Here is a 21,546-nt window from a genome sequence, read left to right on the forward strand (position 1 = left end):
CACACACCTAAACCCATTTTATGGAAAGTGGTGGCTTCTCCGACCTTACAAGTTTATGGAGCGAGCTAATATGCTTAAAGCATTTAAAGGTTTATAAAAGGGGTTGTCAGAAGCACATTTATCCTCTATCCCCCCGATCTGGAGAATAAGTTATACATTCAGCCATGTAGACATGTCATGCTGGATGGGATCCATACGCACTGCCATTCACTTCAATAGAAGAACTGGAGATAACACATTGAAGTCAATGGGAACGTGGAGTCACCCCACCTACTAACTGTGACACTTAGGATTGGTTCATATCTGCGTCCGGGTTTCCGTATGGGGACCCCCCGAATGAAAACCTAATCTGAATATAAAAGCAGTTACCTTAGGAAACCCACGTACTCCATAGACTATAATGGGGTCCATGTGGTTTCTTGCAGTGCTTTTTTCTCTGCATTTTTCATGTGTAGAAGAAAACGGAGGAACGCAGATGTGAACTAAGCCTTACATGGCTGAAGGCACAAAGAGGATAAAATACCCCCTTTCTTAGCATCGTGGGGGTCTCAGCGGTCTAAGGGTTGGTTCACACTAGCGCTTTTATTCCATCCGCAAGGAGTCCGCATGGAGACCCCCCCGGACGGAATGCAATCGCAATTGCAAGTGATGTGCTTGCAAAGCACATGGAGTCCATAGACTATAATGGGTTCCGTGTGCTTGCCGCGCACTGCCCGCACGAATGAATTGTGCGGGCAGTGCGCGGCAACCACACGGAGCCCATTGTAGTCTATGGGCTCCGTGTGCTTAACTGCACAGCGCTTGCATTAGCGTTGGTATTCCATCCGGGGGAGTCTCCATGCGGACTCCTTGCGGACGGAATACAAGCGCTAGTGTGAACCAACCCTAACCCTAACCAACCAGATAGCTATTCTTTATTCTATGGATATAAGATAATAATTCTTTGAATGGCTCCATATACTCATCTTCCACAGTAACGTACACGGTACACCGAGTCTAGCGCTAGTAGTATGCCATAAACAAGAATACAATCGAAACAATAAAATCCCATTGTTGATTTGTTTTATTTCCCACGTTATTGTAGAATTTTCCTCCTGTTAACATAATCAGGTTGTGTTTTTCTGGTGCTTTGCGAGCTGTTTGCTGTTTTCTGTGGCTGTATTTCACACCTTATTAAATAAGATTGCCTGAGATTTGACCTGTGTATGGCTGATTAAGTTTACTATCTTATGCGCAATGTTATTTCTATTAAAGCCAGGTGTGACATCTTAGGCACTTATGAGAACCCTGGGCTGCACCGGCTGATTATGTGTAAACTACGCTATGCAAGTGGCTTTTCAAGCCCTGCAGGATTAGATTTCATAACCACATGGACCTGACGTTTCCCTTGTGTTTCTATTAAATTGTTCAAGATCTCATACTTCAAATTTGTCAAGCTCAATGCACACGTGTTTTCCTGTAGATTAATGCAACGTTTTCGATTTTAGGGTCTCTCGCTCTTTGATCTACACTTTCTAGAAGTTGTAACCTGAATTGCTATTTTGGGTTTTGGATTGCCTGATATAAATTTTAGACTATTGATTTTTTTTTTTGGTCTTTTCTCAAGAGGCAGGGATAGACGTAGATGGGGGGAACGTATGAGATCATCATAACTCATTACGTCCCAGCATGTGGGATAGATAATGGGGGGCCATATATGCATATTGACCTCACTGATAGTAGCCAGCATCCCCATAGTGACTATTATAATAATGAGGGTTTTTATGATGACTTGCATTTTAGTACTTTACAGCTGAATGTGTTGGACCCCCAGGTACCTGACCCCTGAATTAAAGCAATATTCCCTCATTATAAGCAGCAAACTTAGCAATCTGACACTTACTGCACAAAATGTTCCTGTTTATTTATGCCGAGACCTTTGTAGATGCTGAAGAATTGACGTATGTGGCTACATCAATTGGAGTCATGGAGTCATACAAAGCTATTCCATGTACTGCCACACAAGCTACATTGGGTGCCAAAGAGATATTCTTAATTAGAGGGGTTGAGACGACCTTGAAATGATTTCCAATAATTTTTCAGACCATCCTGATCCCGATCCCAATTCCGATCCTAATGCAAGTCAATGGGATTTTTTTTAAGATCCTTTTCAAAAGCTATGACACGTTACCAAAAAATGCATACAAGTTCTTAGAATGCATAGAAAGAGCAAGGGAACACTTAAATGGCCACAAAACATTGTTTTTTTTAATCACTACACAAAGACTCTCCATGGGAAATGTCATTTATCGCATATCTCAAGCTCCCAGCTTCTCCAAGTAGCATCTCATGGGCTGCCACAAGTTGTGCTTGGCTACTCTTCTGTTTCGTCCCTGCTTTACCGTATACTCAGCTCTGCTACATCTCTATTACTGTGTATTGACTTGTCTTTCTACTCTTCTGGTTCGTCCCTGCTTTACTAATGGAGATGTAGCAGAGCTGAGTATACGGTAAAGCAGGGAAGAAGCAGAAGAGTAGATAGACAAGTCAATGTACAGTAATAGAGATGTAGCAGAGTCCAGTATACAGCACAGCAGGGAGGAAACGGAAGAGTAGATAGTATCCGCCATACTATCTACTATGTGTCGTATACTGGACTCTGCTACATCTCCATTACTGTACATTGACTTGTCTAACTACTAGGGTTGAGGGATCGGCATCGGAATTCTGTTCCTGATCTTTTTTAGGCGGGGTCGGAACCCGATCACGATCATGAAATTTACTCAATTGGCGATCGGGATCCAATCTTTTCTGATCCCAATCGCTCAACCCTATTCTTAATATATTAGATATTTGTCAGAAGAATTCACTATCAATCTAACGTATAGTGGTTGCAAGCAGGGTTGGATCTTATTGTCCAATTCTATTGTTATCACTGAGATAAGTGAGCGTCAAGGGGTCCAGAACCAAAGCTATACTCAGTACAATCCCAAAACCCTATTCAAATTCAGTTCAGACTAAAATTTTCCTCTACTTGCAAAGAAATTTAGTAACTGAGCCAATGACAGCTTTTTAATAGTAACGTAGTAAAGATACAAGTCCATCAAGTCCAACCTACAGACCTACCAAGGTGACACTTATATAATAAAGATAAAATATATTCTACAACCAAGAAATCGTATATGTGGCCATGTTCAACAGTCTGGCCATGCAAGACTATCTGGAGTAATGTTTGTATAGAGTTCTGGGTATTATTTTTTTAGTATGGTTGTGCTGGCCTTAAAGGGCCCCTACAACCATACCCATTACCCAGTACCAAAGTCTGCAATGCATTGGACCCTTTAGTTTTTTAGGAATATGATATTGACTGATTCTTAGGATGGAGGTGCCTGGCAGTCCTGACAATCGGTTGTGTGGATTGGCGGTCTTTTCATACATCAATGATATGACATCCAACGGTCACATGATGTGTGTGCAGCACAAATGTCCTGTAATACCAAACACAACCACTATATAATGTATGTCACTGTAGAGCTTGTACAACTGCTGCAACCGCTTCAAAAAATAGGGGTGTCATTCCCACCCCCAATATTATATGGATGACTTATTCTAATGATAGGTTATCAATATTATAGCTCTGGAACATGATAATCTATTAAGTCCTACATGTGTAGGAATGATACCAAGTACTGATGTGTATATATATATATATATATATATATATATACACTCACCGGCCACTTTATTAGGTACACCTGTCCAACTGCTCGTTAGCACTTAATTTCTAATCAGCCAATCACATGGCGGCAACTCAGTGCATTTAGGCATGTAGACATGGTCAAGACAATCTCCTGCAGTTCAAACCGAGCATCAGTATGGGGAAGAAAGGTGATTTGAGTGCCTTTGAACGTGACATGGTTGTTGGTGCCAGAAGGGCTGGTCTGAGTATTTCAGAAACTGCTGATCTACTGGGATTTTCACGCACAACCATCTCTAGGGTTTACAGAGAATGGTCCGAAAAAGAAAAAACATCCAGTGAGCGGCAGTTCTGTGGGCGGAAATGCGTTGTTGATGCCAGAGGTCAGAGGAGAATGGCCAGACTGGTTCGAGCTGATAGAAAGGCAACAGTGAGTCAAATAGCCACCCGTTACAACCAAGGTAGCCAGAAGAGCATCTCTGAACGCACAGTACGTCCAACTTTGAGGCAGATGGGCTACAGCAGTAGAAGACCACACCGGGTGCCACTCCTTTCAGCTAAGAACAGGAAACTGAGGCTACAATTTGCACAAGCTCATCGAAATTGGACAATTGAAGATTGGAAAAACGTTGCCTGGTCTGATGAGTCTCGATTTCTGCTGCGACATTCGGATGGTAGGGTCAGAATTTGGCGTCAACAACATGAAAGCATGGATCCATCCTGCCTTGTATCAACGGTTCAGGCTGGTGGTGGTGGTGTCATGGTGTGGGGAATATTTTCTTGGCACTCTTTGGGCCCCTTGGTACCAATTGAGCATCGTTGCAACGCCAAAGCCTACCTGAGTATTGTTGCTGACCATGTCCATCCCTTTATGACCACAATGTACCCAACATCTGATGGCTACTTTCAGCAGGATAATGCAATGCCATGTCATAAAGCTGGAATCATCTCAGACTGGTTTCTTGAACATGACAATGAGTTCACTGTACTCCAATGGCCTCCACAGTCACCAGATCTCAATCCAATAGAGCATCTTTGGGATGTGGTGGAACGGGAGATTCGCATCATGGATGTGCAGCTGACAAATCTGCGGCAACTGTGTGATGCCATCATGTCAATATGGACCAAAATCTCTGAGGAATGCTTCCAGCACCTTGTTGAATCTATGCCACGAAGAATTGAGGCAGTTCTGAAGGCAAAAGGGGGTCCAACCCGTTACTAGCATGGTGTACCTAATAAAGTGGCCGGTGAGTGTATATATATATATATATATATATATATATATTACATAGAAAGGCCAATATTGAATCCCATACACCTGTTTGGCCCATAGCTGCCACTCATAACCCCTCCATGCACACGCACACTCAGCTTGGTAATGCATGCATGTGTCATCAATAGGAAGAAGGGAATAAACCATTGCCAGATACCTCTAGTATTGGATTATATTCTGTGAAAACAAAACATGGGGGATTAATCAGCCCTCCCTTCCAAAATCAGTGGGTTCAGCCAACATTAACCTAATATGTACGGCCACCTTTAAAGGGATCATGAAATGTTTGATACAATCCCTGCTAAGCATCAGAATAAAGTGACTGCTAGCTATGAAATAGGTCCTTGATACAGTACCAAAGTCCGCAATGCATTGGAACCTTTATTTTTTTAAAATCTTACAGTATGGCAGTAAATTTGCAATCGTGTTACAACTATAAAATAAAATTCTGCAACAATTCAAGTCATTTTTTTCAACATAGTGGTCAAAATTCCATCAACTAAATAAATGGTTAGCACTGCAGCCTTGCAGCCCTGGAGTCCTGGGTTCGAATCCTGCCAGGAACAACATTTGCAAGGAGTTTGTATGTTCTCCCCGTGTTTGTGTGGATTTCCTCCCATTCTCTAAAAAATGATATACTGATAGGAGAAAAAAAATGTACATTGTGATCCCTTATAAGGGGCTCACAATCTACATTTAAAAGAAAAAAAAATCACAATAAATCGAAAAAATATGACGTAGAATTAAGGCGAGTAATACATATCCTAGTAAACATGTTTTCGCCGTAGAATAGACAGCTTTTCCTACTCCTGTAGAACATAGGTAATAAACTTGGCGGTTTTTGGCTGTTCCTTATCCAGCCCTTAATTGTCCTCCTTGGCCACTTAATGACCTGCCGCCACTTACAGAGCGGAGCCGGTCCCTGAACAATACATTTGCTATCTTATCACAAGGTAAATATGTTTTCCTGCATCATTGAGGAAATGAATGTTTGTGTTTGCTCTTGTAGGTTCTGTGGATACAATAAATCAGTGCACAGCCCCGATGAAAAAAGACTTCACTTTGGAAATGGTCACTGTAAGTAATGTGATTTATAAGTTCCATTTAACAGCGATTATGTGGGAACAATGTATTCACATTTATATTCCCTTAGCTCTGACTGGGGTTATACATTACAACATACAGCATATGACACCTATTGGTAACTTCGCTTACTGCAACGCCGTGCCGTACCATACACTTAGTATTACCACAGATATTACCAATAATAGATAAATTATTTGTGATTGTAATATATATTTTTGTGCAATGAAAAAGGGACATCATTCCTCCTAGACAGAGGTGTAACTCAAATTCCCTGGGCTCCAAAGCAAAATCTGTACCAGGGTCCCACTATCTATAATACTGGTGTCTACTTATGTTGTAGAACAGACTAAGGGCCCCCTCAGGTCCCAGGACACAGGCGTGACCTCTGCACCCCCTGTACCCAGTTTTAGGTATTTTCTGACTTATTATCAAAATGCGCAGATCCAGCAAAATATAAATTGACATCATTGTGCTGTACATGTGCACATGACTGCTGCAGCCTATCACAAACCTGAGTCTTGATGTCGGCAGGTATAGCATGTGACCATTAAAGGATTTTACGAGAATTCGGCTAGATTCACACGCGAGAGATGCAAAACAGCCATGAAAAAAGTAAATTTTTCACGGCCATCCTGCATCCGAGGGGCATCGGTTTTCATGGATCTCCCATACAATCTGAGAAAATGGCCAAAAATAGCACATGACTACAGATGAGCGAACAGTAAAATATTCGATATTCGTTTCGAATAGCCCCTCAATATTTGACTGTTCGAACGAATATTGAACCCCATTATAGTCATTATAGTCTATAGTCTACAGAGTACAGCATTCGGCCAATCAACGCTGGTTCTGCCGGAGGAGGCGGAGTCTAAGATCAGTCCACAGCAGTTTCCATTCTGGTCCGATATTAGACTCCGCCTCCTCACAGACGAGCCTCCAGCAGAACCAGTGTTGATTGGCCGAATGCTGTACTCTGTATGGCATTCGGCCAATCAACGCTGGTCAATGCACTCCTAAGGGATAAAAGTCAGTTCCCGCATATCGCACGCTGACAGGGATCCCAACGTAATACAGTGACTTGAGCATGTTAGATGCCCCCAGACATGCTTCCCCTGCTGTCCCAGTTGCATTCGCGCATATCGCAAGCTGACAGGGATCCCTTCCAGATAGAGCCCCAAAGAGCTGGGTGAGTAACATTCCCACCTAAATAAAGGTAATCCCTAGCTAACCCTGCCTGTACATCTGTCCCTGTCTCACAGTCACATAGTTCACAGTCTCATATTACCCGAATCTGAAATCGACCATTTGTATAACGTGGAGGTCACCTGATTTAGCCAGCCAATTACTTTTTCCGATTTTTTTTTTCTATGCCTCCGTTGTCGTATTTCCTGTCCCACCTCCCCTGCGCAGTTATTGGTGCAAAAAACGCACTCGGGAAGGTGGGAGGGGATATGAATTTTTAGTGCGTTTGCCTCGTGGTATTCGATTGGAATCGAATACCTCGAACGGCCTGATATTCAATCGAATATGTATTCGATCGAACAGTGTTCACTCATTTCTACACCTGACCCATATTTTGACGGTCCATGACAACAAATGGTCATATGAATAACCCCCATTTACTCACATTGACATTAATGATGCCAAGTGACTTGTTTTAAAAAAGCCGAAACCACACGGCCACATTATTCACTGCCCTGTGAAGGTAGCCTTACATATTGATGACCTGTCCCTAGGATAAGTCTTCAATATCTTATTAGTGGGGGGTCCAACATCTAGAACCCCCACAGATGACCCGCTTGAAGACACCCAGCACTACAGCCTCTTCACAAGAATAGGGCTTGTCCTTAGTATTGTAGCTCAGCCCCATTTTCTTGAATGAGACTGAACTGCCAACAGTTCACATGATAAATGAACATGACATCTCTGTTCTGTGGAAATTTGCAACATCTAACAGCAGATCTATGGAGATCCAGGGTGCCCCTGCCCACCAACACTCACATGGAACAAATATTAATGGCCTGTCCTAAGTAGAGGTTATCAGTATATAACTTTTAGAAAAATCCATTAACACCATAACAACACTTTTACAACAGTGTCAAGTTAAAGTTTGCTACATTAATATCACTATGCCTGGGCTGGGATTTCACCAGTGTTCCTTCTAAGGTAGTGAGCAGAACTGTCAGAGACCTGGACACTGTTCCTTTTAAGCTAAGTAATTAAAAAAAGCAAATAAAGTGGCATTAGAGGTTAGGCGGTGAAGGGATTAATGCTGACATCACTGGTAGTCTAGGGCAGTGAAGGGGTCTTTGCTGTTTTACACAACATGGACCTGATAGCATTGTCAGTGAACGAAGACAACTCTCACCACGGATAACTAACGTCTCAGATGGTCATGGTCAGATGTAGCTATGGCATCTAAGTGGTTACTTATATGTTTAACGCTGTTTTCTGCAACCAAATGACTCCCCATGGCAAGATCACAGGAGCCATTTTGTTATAATGGCAGTCAGAATCCTTCCTGGTGATAGGTTCCCTTTAATAGAAGCCTAGAGATTTGACCATAAACTGCAATGCTGTAGTATTCATCTATGCAGACTGCAATATAAGCAATCTTATGATCATTTGTTCCATCCTTCTTGGACGTAAATAAAAGTAGATGACCCCATAACAAGTGGCCCACAGAAAGATGCGCCACATTTACGCCCATGTATAACTGACAAGTGGTGAGATGGGTTAGTAAATGACTCCATTGATTGCCTAATAAGTACTGTATCTGCCACTACGTCATGATGCCCTCAGATAGTTCAGCACTATGGTTGAGCCGATCTTGACTTTTCAGGATCGATTTTGAAATCCGATTTCCGATCATTTTTCATTCGAACCCGATCTCGATCCCAATGCAAGTCAATGGGATTTTTTTACTAATCAGAGATCGGATTTTAAAAACAATCCTATTCACTATACAGCATGGAATCTAACAATTGAACGCTTTAATTGTTAGAATCCACGCTGTGTAGCCAAGCATTGTGGGAAATAATCACCGATCTCGATCCCACCTAAAAAGATCGTGTTCGGAATTCCGATCGCGATGGTGAAATTTTCTCAATCGCCGATCAGAATCTGATCTTTTCCAAACACAATCGCACAACCCTATTCAGCATAGATCCGATGACATGTTCTGTGTAATGGGTATTCCTTGACATCACCTCTACCTATACTCCATGTACATTGGTTGTACATCCATTTGCCTAACATTCTGTACATTGTTCCCCATATTTGTAATTGACAAACAAATGGCTTTTTATGTGTAGTGGAACTTTGCAGACTTTATGTTCTTGACGTTTTATTGGAGAGCAGTGGCAGATTTCCGCCTGTTCGGTAGCCATTTGGTACCAATTCATTGACGGAAATTGCTTTCAAATTATGCTGAAGTAGCTGAAGATTTTGTGAAGGCCATAAACAGCCGTAAAATGTGGATAAATTGCGTCTCCAGTGAATGGCTAAATGACACCAGGAGGCTGATACAGCTGGATGTGTAAAATGTCTTACTAATGATATTGCAGGGAAGGCAGAAAAGTCCCGATTACCAGATTATGTCATTGCAGCCTGTCCTCGGTGTCTCTTTATACACCCTTTATACGCCCAAGTGGTGATGTTAAAATGTGAACCATAAATCGTCTATAGAACATCCAAATTTAGGTCCCACTTTTTATATTGGAACCATTGTTTTAATCAACAAGATGCATTAATGGTCATCCCAAATTTCTAGAAGTAAAATCTTTGATGGGGAAAAGAGCATTAACAACATTATGCAAAAGTACTATTAATACTGAGTTGTAACATACACGGCAGACTAACATTGCCCTAAACTGATTACTTTGGCAGGGTTGGCCAGCTCAGCGTTTGGGTTTTCGTTCGGGAAATCCTCTTCAGGACTGCCCGAAGTGCAAGCAGCACTTTTTTCTCCGCATGTTTCACATGGTAACCGAGCGGAAACCACACGGATCTTATTAAGGTCAATGGGGTCTGTGTGGTTTCTTAGGTAAATGCTTTTTTAATATGTATAGGTTTCCGATCGGGAGGGGGGTCCCCAAGTGGGCTACCCAATCGGAAACACGAATGCTGATGTGAAACAGGCCTCATATGCTCCAACTCTTCTCTGATGTCAGTAATGCATGTTCAATAGAGATGAGCGAACACTAAAATGTTTGAGGTTCTAAATCCGATTCGAACAGCCACACACTGTTCGACTGTTCGAACGGGTTTCGAACCCCATTATAGTCTTTGGGGGGGAAATGCTCGTTTCAGGGGTACGCAACATTCGATCAAATTCTACTTACCAAGTCCATGAGTGAGGGTCGGGCTGGATTCTTCTCCCTGCGCAGCGTCCCCGCGTCCTCTTCCGGCCTTGAATTCACTCTGCTAGGCATCGGGCCTAGGCAGAGCCGACTGCGCATGCGCGGACATGCGCAGTCGGCTCTGCCCAGGCCCGATGCCTAAGCAGAGTGAATTCAGAGCCGGAAGAGGACGCGGGGACGCTGCACGGAGAAGACTTCTAAAGGTAGGAGAAGAACCAGCGTTGATTGGCAATGTATAGCATTCTGCCAATCAACGCTGGTTCTGCATCGAATCCTAACTTCGAACAGCTAGTAGTGTTCGATCGAGTACGAGTATTTTGAATACCGTTGTATTTGATCGAATACCTACTCGATCGAATACTACTTTCTCATCTCTAATGTTCAATCTTACATGCCCAATCCTATCATTCTCAGGGAAGATAAGCCACTATCACCAAAGATATTGAAGCAGCTTACTCCACTCTTCCCATTAAAAAGGAATGAATACCTTTCACTGCCTTTTTTTTTAAGGTGTTCGGCCAACTCATTGGAAACCTGTCCAGTTGATTTGGGGTACTAAACGACCCACAAGTACTTATGGTGGTTTAGGGTCCCAAGTAGCCCTGTGGTTCATACCCTGTTGTCCTTTGACTCTTTATACTTACCCAGTGGATGTATTCCTGGTGCCCGTTGCTCAGTGAAGTCAGAGGAGTTCATCACACCATCGGCCGCTGAGCCTCATTGGGCTCATCTCTAGAGAAGTATATAGTTTTGGGGGGTTTTATTGTGATTGCAGACTTTTTTCACAATAAGGATATTTGGAATGCTAAACCACTGGTCCATAAGGATCTCTGACTGGTTTACTGTCGCAGATCAACCCGACGATTCTCTTTAAGTCGGAGGACTTGGAATGGGATGATTATTGGAAAAAAATATTCTCATCTTTTCATTCCCTGTGCTACCTCTCTAGTGGTCTCCACTAGAGATGAGTGCACAGTAAAATGTTCGAGGTTCGATATTCGTTTCGAGTAGCCCCTCAATATTCGACTACTGGAATCGAATATCGAACCCTATTATAGTCTATGGGGGGAAAATGCTCGTTTCAGGGGTAGGCAACGTTCAATCAAATTATACTTACCAAGTCCACGAGTGAGGGTCGGGCTGGATCCTCCGAGAAGTCTTCTCCGTGCAGATTCCCCACGGCATCTTCCGGCTCTGAATTCACTCTGCCAGGCATCGGGCCTGGGCAGAGCCGACTGCGCATGCCCGTACTACAAGCGGAGAAGACTTCTAAAGGTAGGAGAAGAACCAGCGTTGATTGGCTGACTGTATAGCATTCGGCCAATCAATGCTGGTTCTGCATCAAACTTTTACATTCGAATAGCGAGTGGTACTCGATCGAGTACGAGTATTTCGAATACCGTAGCATTTGATTGAATACCTACTCAATCGAGTACTACTCGCACATCTCTAGTCTCCACCCATCTCTGCAGCATGTAGAACATGTGATCACTAAGGCTATTAAAGGGGTTCTCCACGACTTACATATTCATGAACCCGGACCTCTAACAATCAGCAACAGTGGTGTTTGGGTGACACAGTGACTTCTTCAGTGAATAGGAAAATCACTGTAAATTGCATAGGGTAGTGCTTGGTTTTGCAGCTCAGCCCCATTCACTTGAACGAGACCTAGCCCAAAACCAGCCATGTTACCAATCAACGACCTGGACGTGACACATGAATGTGATGTCATTGGCCTGGGAAGTGTTGCTATCACCCGGGGGGTTGAGCACTTACTGGTCAGATTTTTATGATTTATCCTATGGACAGGTTATCAATATGTAAAACCTGGAAAAACCCTAAGGCAACATTCACACTGAGTAACGCTGGCGTTTTTTGTGCTTATTTTGGCACGTAGCGCCGCGTTTGCGCCGCGCTATTTTGTGGTCGCATTGTACGGCGCAAACGCGGCGTTTACACGGCACTACGTGCCAAAATAAGCACAAAAAACGCCAGCGTTACTCAGTGTGAATGCTGCCCAAAATGGTTCCAGCAGTCATGTGTGTATGGCATGGCTCCTGAAATTAAGCAAAGACAAGTGGGATTGCCAAGGTGAGCGTTTTTAATTTAACGTAATCTCATTCCCTTCTTTTGTCCAAATTTAATATAATAGAAATATTGTGCACCATTTAAAGGGAATGTTTTTATGGCAAAGTTTTTGAGAATTTTTGATTATTTTATTTACAATTTTCTATGTCTCTATATTGTGAAAAAATATCCTGCTATTTTCACTCTTTCCACTAAAGCCTTACATTTACTAATTCTGTAGGGTTTTTGTTTTAGCAGTGATCTCATCTATATCTCAAACAAGAGTAACAGGATCACAACAGAAGATCACGCCTCGACAGATAACACCTATTGTGACACATCATAGAATTCACTACTGACAATTGATGTTGTCATATCGTGTGTGCTCTTCCTCCGTATGGGGGCGTTCATAGTACCGTTGTTGACCATCAGCAGTGTCCATGGCTATTGTCTATTACAAGATTTTAGCAACGGACAGTAGTAGAACCATCAGAAATCGCCATCAGTTACTGTCCGTTATTTTGTGCCTGTTTTTTTTCTGTGCATGCTCAGAAAGCAGAAAAAAATCCAAAAACGGACAGTATAAAAAACGGAGAATAACTGACTGATGCTAGTGTGTCCATTTTTTTTTAATTGATCCAAAGGGGGTGTTCACACAACCATTGGTGTCCGCTCAGCAGTGTCCGTGCTATTGTCCGTACAAGATTTTAGCAATGGACACTAGCTGGTCCGTTTGCAATTTCCATTCATTTCGATGAGATTTTATCTTGTGTCCTTGTCCGTTATGTTATGCCCGGTTCACATTAGCGTTCGTCCTCCGTTCGCAAGGAGTCCACATGGAGACCCCCCGAACTGAATACCAAGTGCTGTGCAGTTAAGCACACGGAGCCCATAGACTATAATGGGCTCCGTGTGCTTGCCGGGCACTGCCTGCACAATTCATTCATGCGGGCAGTGCACGGCAAGCACACGGAGCCAATTATAGTCTATGGGCTCCATGTGCTTTGCAAGCACATTGCTTGTAATTGCGATTGCATTCCGCGTTAACGTGGCGTAATCGCGCACCGTAAAAAAACGCGGCGTACACGCGCCGTAAATGCGCCACAATGCGCGGCGTGTTTACTCCGTGTGAACGAGCCCTTAGTTTTTTTAAGCAGACAAAAAAATCTTACATGCAGGACTTTTCTGTCCTTTTGAACGACAGTAACTGATAGCCACTGATAGGATTTTTTTTGGTTTCTTTTAACAGACAGCTTCACAACAGACTTCAATGGTAGTGTGAACTCTGCCTTACATAGAGCATGTCTAGAATATTCTTCCATTGACCTTAAAGAGGACCTTACATGTCCTTTTGCATATGCGGTTTTATATACTGAAACCGACAGTGCACTGAATTTAGGGCACTGTCGGCTTTTTCGTTACGTGCCTGGGGCTGGAGAAATCGGTGCCACTAGTTTTGACGGCGATCTCTAACCACTGTCAAGAGGGCATTCCTGACAGTACTGTCCATAGTCCTGCATTGTCAGACGGGGCGTTCCTTACCACCCAGTGATGACGCTAAGCAGTGAGGAACACCAACCCCCCCCTGACTGTACTCCTCCATAGACTAGTATTTGGGGGCATTCCTCACAGCATAGCGTCATCGCTGGGCGGTAAGGAGCGCCCCCTCTGACAATACAGAGTTATAGACGAGTACTGTAAGGGGGACGTTCCTTACATGCCAATGGCCATGAAACTATTGTAAAGCGTATCACTAAATATTGGTAAGAGAAGAGAGGACAATCTCAGACAATATTCATATATAGAAAATAGAATACAAAAATCTACAATCAGAAAATAAGAACCGATATTTCCACCAGCGGGAGGCGTACCGGGAAAGATGACAGTGCACTGAATTCAGCATACTTAGTGGTACATAGTGGTATGTAATACCGCACATCTCCAAGGACATCGAAGGTCCTCTTTAAGTGCAAAATTCAGACAACCCACCCAAATATTTGTAGGTTACCGCACCTATCAAAACTCAAATTTTCTCGCTTCTACAATCCTTTTGGTGTCCATAAATGATTGTAGGTCATGTAGTGATTTTATTGTTTTTGCTGTACAATAACAGCCTGGATCACAGAGCCGTTGGCTGGCTTTTATAAAGTACTACTGACAGCTTACATGGTTATGTCACTCCTGAATTGTACTTTTTATGCTAAGATAAACAAGTATTATTTGGACTGTAAGAATTAGAGGTGTCTGTATAATTTAATAGTTTCCTGGCTGCCTTTGTAGGGCTAAATGACTGAATCTCACACAATAAGTCTGAAAATTCCTATTTTCTTTCTACTGTGAAAGCTTAAATCCAAAAAGTCCTTCTGGCCATAAAAAGACTTTGGCACAAGAAATGCTTTCTAAGCTTCGCTTTATCAAATTTGAAAATCTCATAAAAGAAGTGTTTCCACACTTGTGTAACTCGTCGGGTTTGATAAGGTGTTTCTGCTTCAAAGTCATTTACAAAAGCAAGTGTTTTAACACCTGTAATTGGGAACTAAGTATAATTCGGCCCTATATGCTAAAAAAGAACTTCTGCAGATGTTCTGTGCTGAAAACAGAAGCCAATCAGATCGATGGTGTTTCCCATAGCAACATACAGGGCGCCGTGGCAGCAAATAGTTAAAGGGGTTTTCCAGGCAAAAAAAAAAATGTTTTTTGTTCTTTTTTTTTTTTTTTTAAAGATCTGTTAGTGCTACCAATGGGTTAATATAACTTTATCCATGTTTTGAGTGATATTTGGGTGTCTCTGAGAGCTCCTTGTATCTCCTGCATTTGTTTACATGATTCAGCTTCCTGTTATGTAACTTCCTCACTAACCACTCTCACCTTACTCCCCCCTCCTTCCTCACTCCCTCCTTCCCATACACCCCTTCCCTGTCTCTACCTATCCCGCCCTTCCTTACCTACTTGGCCCAACCCCCCAACCCATATTATATACTTACCCTCCATGCTTCTTCCTGTGATACAGCCCCTCCTCCTCCTGTACTGATTCAGTCTTCTCCAGTGATGATCCACCTTTACTGCACATGCGTGGATATGCAATAGTGGTGAATTACCAGCAGAGTGGAGAAGAGTGCGCACCCTGCAGAATCAGTATAGGAGGAGGAGCCAGCCGTCTTGCCAGAAGAAGCCAGGAGGGTAAGTATAATAGAGTGGATGGGGGAGTAGTAGTGACGATCCGTTTCTGAAAATGAGGAAATGCATCGTCACCGGATAATCGGAATATGTCGCTGGGGCGGTCAAATAACTTCCCTAGGAATATGGATAAATATACATTTTTGATAAATTATGTTGTTTAGAAAGTGTGGGGGGAGGGTGTTTAGATTAGTATAGGGATTTCCAGTTATCCTGCACAACCCCGTTTGATTAATGTATTGGGCACCACTATCTTGCTTTTGTCAAAAGTATATTTGGAAATTCTCAATTTTCGGCTATTATTATCCAAAATCAAACTTACAAGATTGTAACATTGACTGTAAAGAAACAGATATTACTGTTTAAGGGATCATTCACACTACGTAAACGGCAGCTTATTCTGAACGTAAAACACGTTCAGAATAGGCGGCGTATAAAGCAGTTCCCATTCATTTCTATGGGAGCCGGCATACGAGCGCTCCCCATTGAAATGAATGGGCTGCTTTTTTCACTACGAGCACTCCCATTGAAGTGAATGGAAAGTGCCCGCGTGTATGGCTAGCTCTGCTCATGCCGAGCCGTACACGTGGGCACTTTCCATTCACTTCAGTGGGAGTGCTGCTGTGTTTTACGTTCAGAATAAGCTGCCGTTTACGTAGTGTGAATGAGCCCTAAGGCTGCATGCACACGGAGTTACGTCGGGCTTGTAAAAATACTCATTCACAGCCGTACACGCCAGCGCTGCAGACGGCTCCCAAACATTTCCCATTCACTCCCATTGAAGTGAATGGGAAGTGTTCGGGAGCCGTCCGCAGCGCTCGTGTGTACGGCTGTGAATGAGTATTTTTACAAGCCCGACGTAATTCCATGTGCATGCAGCCTAAGGGAGCATTCACACGGCGTAACGTCCCGCGAGATTTGGCACGTGTACGCCGCGTGACCCTTTGCGTGCCGTACACGCTCCCATTCATTTCAATGGGAGCGGGGAGCGTATGCGCCGCGCTAGTTTGCGGCCGTGAATAAATGCACGGCCGCAAACTAGCGCGGCGCATATGCTCCCCGCTCCCATTGAAATGAATGGGAGCGTGTACGGCACGCAAAGGGTCACGCGGCGTACACGTGCCAAATCTCGCGGGACGTTACGCCGTGTGAATGCTCCCTAAGCGTCTTCATTGCATAAAGTACTTGATACGCATAGGTTTAATGTCAAGTATCTGTAGAGTATAGAGTATATGGCCTCTTGGCTTGCGCTATACCACTTGACTTCTTAGTCAACCTTTTGATATCCTTTGTGGTGTAATTTATTCTGGTTGTAAATTAGTGTTGAAAGTCAACTGTGACCGCAACCTGACAAGTCTTTGTTGCTCTATTTGAGAGAAGAATAGGATAGAGAGAAGCTTAGATCTGTGATTTAGAGGTTTATAGGATTTGGAGCAAGATATGAGAGTATAAAGCAGGACTCCTAGGAGAGACAAAGAGTCCTGGTTACCCTGCGCACACAGTGATTGATTGTGTATCATGCCTGAAGAAGTTCACAATATCGAACGAAACGTTGGGCAGTGCTAGCGATCCTATAACATTTATTGTCTACGCAAATATGGTGCTGTGATATAGAAAACCATCTTCTTTGCTGTTGATAAATGGAAAATAAACAATGTGTGCAGTGATTTCTATAATCTGTGGAAGGGCTTGGAGAACCCCTCGACTAGCACCACCCCTTCCTCTATATAGAGTGTGCGACACCAGCCATATACCAATGTCAAAGACATTGCGAAACCCTGAGGCAACGAAATTTTGAGACTGGTGAGATTGGAGCCATCTACTGTGATTGGCAGCTCAGATAGGGGGGCTGAGTGGGGGGGACTGAATTCTGTTTTATCCTGTAGGGGTACTGCTAGGAAATTGAACACATGTTGCCTGATTTCCCTGCAAATGACAACTATTCACTGTGAATCGCAACAACTGGACCATGGATCCCCTTATCATCTGGGGACTCTACTAACCAAACTGGATTACATAAAGCAAACAATAAGTCATGCCCAAATTACTGCTGGGAGAACTTTTTGCTTGGTTCCTTGACTCTTCATCTTCTCAGCTTTACTTGTATATGTTAGGTAAAAGACAAGGCTCCATCTTGCTGCCAGATGACATCAAGTTCCCAGTAGAATCAGGAAATAACAGAAATAACAGCGACTTCTAAATGATGAAGTGTGATGATTGATAGAAAGGTTAACAACAACACAGAAGTCCATCCAGTCTAAGAAGTGTTTGACATCCTTGAAGGAGTTTTCCCTTTGACTTAACAATAGTTAAATTTGTGGACAATTAAATTTAAACATTTTTGCAAATATAAATAATTAAAAAATGTTTTGAATAGTTCTAAAGATTTCCTCTAACCATCGTAGCAATGCTAGTCTTTCCCCTTAATACAATTAGTCATAAGTTGTCTATGCATCATGACGACTGTGCACCCCACATGCTGGCTGAGGCCAATTCGCAAGTCCCAACGGGTCCTAGAGTACCAATAGCATCATTCGAGAGGCTGGAAGAGGGCCACAAGAAAACAAAGATCAAAACTGAATACTGTGACTTAGCCAAGGAAAGATGAGTATGACTACTTGTTATGTTTACGCACTTCCATTGGTTCTCCACATTCAAGACACCCCAGAAAATAGTGGTACATGAGTTGCAAACCCCAAAAATTTGGGTTTTGGTTGAACTTGATATTTTAAATAAATTCATATTAAACCTGTCTCAATATTGAACCTGTCATAGGCTGACTTCCTCACTTCTGGGCAGGATCAGTCAAGTACTGGGGGATACTAGCAGCCCAGGCCAGACCCCGGGCTGCAGAAGATGCATATCGGCACCCTCCTAACTCGCCATGGGTTGTGCTGAGGGGGACATGTAGAATGGCAGAATCCCATGGATGCCACAGTCATGTTTGGCTGCAGCATCCAAGGAGTTAAAAACTCGATCGGAGCTGGTTATAGGGCAGGGTGTTAGTTGCCAGTTACAACAAATACCCGCTCCCGATGCTGTGGGTGGTCACGAAGGGGTTAAAGGGCTGTGACATCACAGGGCTGGCTGTTGATTGGCTACACGCATGGCATTGTGGCTGATCCCACATTCCCAGAGTTCCTTGCCCCATGTTCTAATGTGCAGCAGCCATTTTAGGAAAAAATGTGATTCGTTAGCACAAAGCGTGAGGAAATCCAGATTCGATGCAAATCGAATATTTCCTGAAAATCAGATCGAATTCCACTTTGTCTACTTCGATTCACTCATCTCCAGTTGCATCGATTGATATCCAACTGATCGAAACAACAGATGTCACCACTGAGATGGTTAAAGCAAATCTTTACAACCCAACATTTTAAATGACTTCTATTTGCAAAAATGTTAAATTTTTAATTGTCTCCAAATTTTAATGGGGTTATGTTCATGGGAAAACCCCTTTAAATAATTGACTTGAGCTCTTTTTCCATATCATTTAAATGCTAAATTCTCAATCAGTATTTCATTCCCAGACGTCTTCTTTCTATATAAATACGTTTTTCCCCTTGAAGATATATTATCCCTTTTAAGTCACGGATGCAAAGTTCAGCCTTGCAGGCAGGCAGACGTATGCGGGTGAATATTTCACATTTGCAGCTAATTAATGCTGTCTCTAATATCAGAGCTTGGCGAATGTTCATTCCCCTGATATAGAGACTGGTTATACAGGATCTTCTCAGCGGAGAGTCGCTGCATTAATTATCCGGACACATCGTATCTGCTAATGATAGAGCCACCTGTATGGACGCAAGATGATCTTGAAATAAGCTCCGGTGGGGTCCTTGAGGACTACACTTGGGAACATACATCATAAAACATTAGAAATGTGACAGGTGGAGCATGCTTGAATAGATCCACTTCCATTACCGGCCTGCTACAAAATCTAATTTTTTTCTAAAATCATTTAAAAGTTTTTTCAAAAAGTTTTAAAAATTCAAAATTTTGACCTTACGGGGGACAAACAGGAATATAGCTAAAAACAAAAGAATGGATTGAGCAGTGTTTTTATACAGGAAACAACAGTAGAATGGATCCGCAGCCCTCCAAGCTTTTTAAAATTTAGCTTTTAATGGTTAATTTAAAACCAATACATGTTCCAAGAAAAAGAATACAAGCAGTGAATAAAGTTTAAGAAAAAAATATAGTGTGCATAGTGGTAAAAAACGCCGACGCGTTTCGAGGTTAAGAGAACCTCTTAATCATGGCATGGCATTTTTTACCACTATGCACACTATATTTTTTTCTTAAACTTTATTCACTGCTTGTATTCTTTTTCTTGGAACATGTATTGGTTTTAAATTAACCATTAAAAGCTAAATTTTAAAAAGCTTGGAGGGCTGCAGATCCATTCTACCGTTGTTTCCTGTTTAACTTACCTCGTGGGTCCAGAGGACTACAGGATCGTGCACCCCTTACCAGCCGGAAAATACAAGTCACTAGTGGTGAGTCTAAGTTTCTTTCTTATATATTAGTGTTTTTATACATTGTCCAATCTGACCAGGAACAGACACATCCAATAGGCAAAGAGAATGGTAATACCCAGTTGTCTATTTAGTTCTGTATTTCCAGGAAGAGTAACAGAGGGACAGTACAATGCTGAGTTCTGAGAAAAGATGCTTTTGGAATAATTTATGAATTTATGTTAATAAATTATTATTTTATGATTCAGTATTTACTAAAACACACATATCAGAAGAGGTGAGAAGTCCTCTTTAAGAATAGGGTTTATTTCAACATGAAAGGGAGTCTGTCATCAGAGTAAACCATATTAAACCAGTTAGATAGATCCCACTCACCTGAATGTAATGTCCCTTTTCTCATGAAGATTCATGAGCAATTCATTTATTTCACAATATGCAAATGAGCAGTTTGGAGCACCGAGGGCGGGTTCATTGCTCTAATACACCCTCCTGTCTCCCTCCCTTCTTTGAGTGACAGGGCCAGGGAGCTAAGCTGAAATCTCACCCAAACCTGTGTTTGTCCTTTCACGCCATCGTATCAGAGCAATGTAGGGTATAACAGTTTGGAGCAATGGAACTTTGTTGTTGCTCCAGACTGCTCATTTGCATATTAAGATCTGTCTTCCATGATGTAATTAGGAAGTCAGGTGCCTCAGTGTTGCAAACCAATGTCTTCCTAATTACATCAGGGAAGACAGGCTTGCACATTCCAGTGAGCGCCCTCTATTGGTTTGCAACACTGAGGCACCTGACTTCCTAATTACATCATGGAAGAAAGATTTGCATATTCTTCCCATGGTCCCTTGCAAAGTGGAGTGCTAAAGGCTTAATAAGTCTCCACACACCTATATGGTGGTCTCTCCCTAAGGAGTGATGATATTCCCTTAACCATTTGCTTATTGTAAAATAAATATCTTAGCAATGGGGGCACCAATTTTCATAGGGGAAAAGGCAGGTGAGCCTGACCTATCTGTGATAGTGGTGGTGACAGACTCCCTTGCCATGTCAATTTGATGTACATACCAAGATCTTGGGGACCACAAATGACACCCAATAGAGAGGGAGCTTAATCTGGTGTGCATCAGAGCTCAAGGGAGTCTATCATCCTATCTCAGCATGTAATCAAGCCTGCAGATAGATAGGTTATGGTCACCAGAATCAAATGATGTTTCCCTTTATGGATTTCCGCCTCCATTGCTGAGATGCTGCTATTTTTGTCAATATGCAAATGATCTCATTGGAGCAATGAGGGTATTGCCAATGATCCAAAGAGGTAGGCGGCAATGCTGTCATAGCTCCAAAGATAAAAAAAAAGGTGATATTTTGGGGAACGGAGACTCTGATTTACAAGAAGAAAATTTTTTTGATTCAGTCGATCTGCAGGGTTGG

At 42.6% G+C, this 21,546-nt stretch overlaps 1 protein-coding gene across 2 annotated transcripts in view; it reads left to right on the plus strand.

The window, feature by feature from the left end:
• EPHA3 (EPH receptor A3) overlaps nt 1-21,546 on the plus strand; it is a 334,850-nt gene that overhangs the window by 268,843 nt on the left and 44,461 nt on the right. For both annotated transcript variants that reach the window (XM_075263556.1, XM_075263557.1), the window contains exon 9: nt 5,959-6,026. In XM_075263556.1, the coding sequence (XP_075119657.1) occupies nt 5,959-6,026 (68 nt within the window). The remainder of the gene's footprint in view (nt 1-5,958; nt 6,027-21,546) is intronic.

This window comes from Leptodactylus fuscus, chromosome 2, assembly GCF_031893055.1.
Source record: "Leptodactylus fuscus isolate aLepFus1 chromosome 2, aLepFus1.hap2, whole genome shotgun sequence".
Taxonomy (NCBI): Eukaryota; Metazoa; Chordata; class Amphibia; order Anura; family Leptodactylidae; genus Leptodactylus; species Leptodactylus fuscus.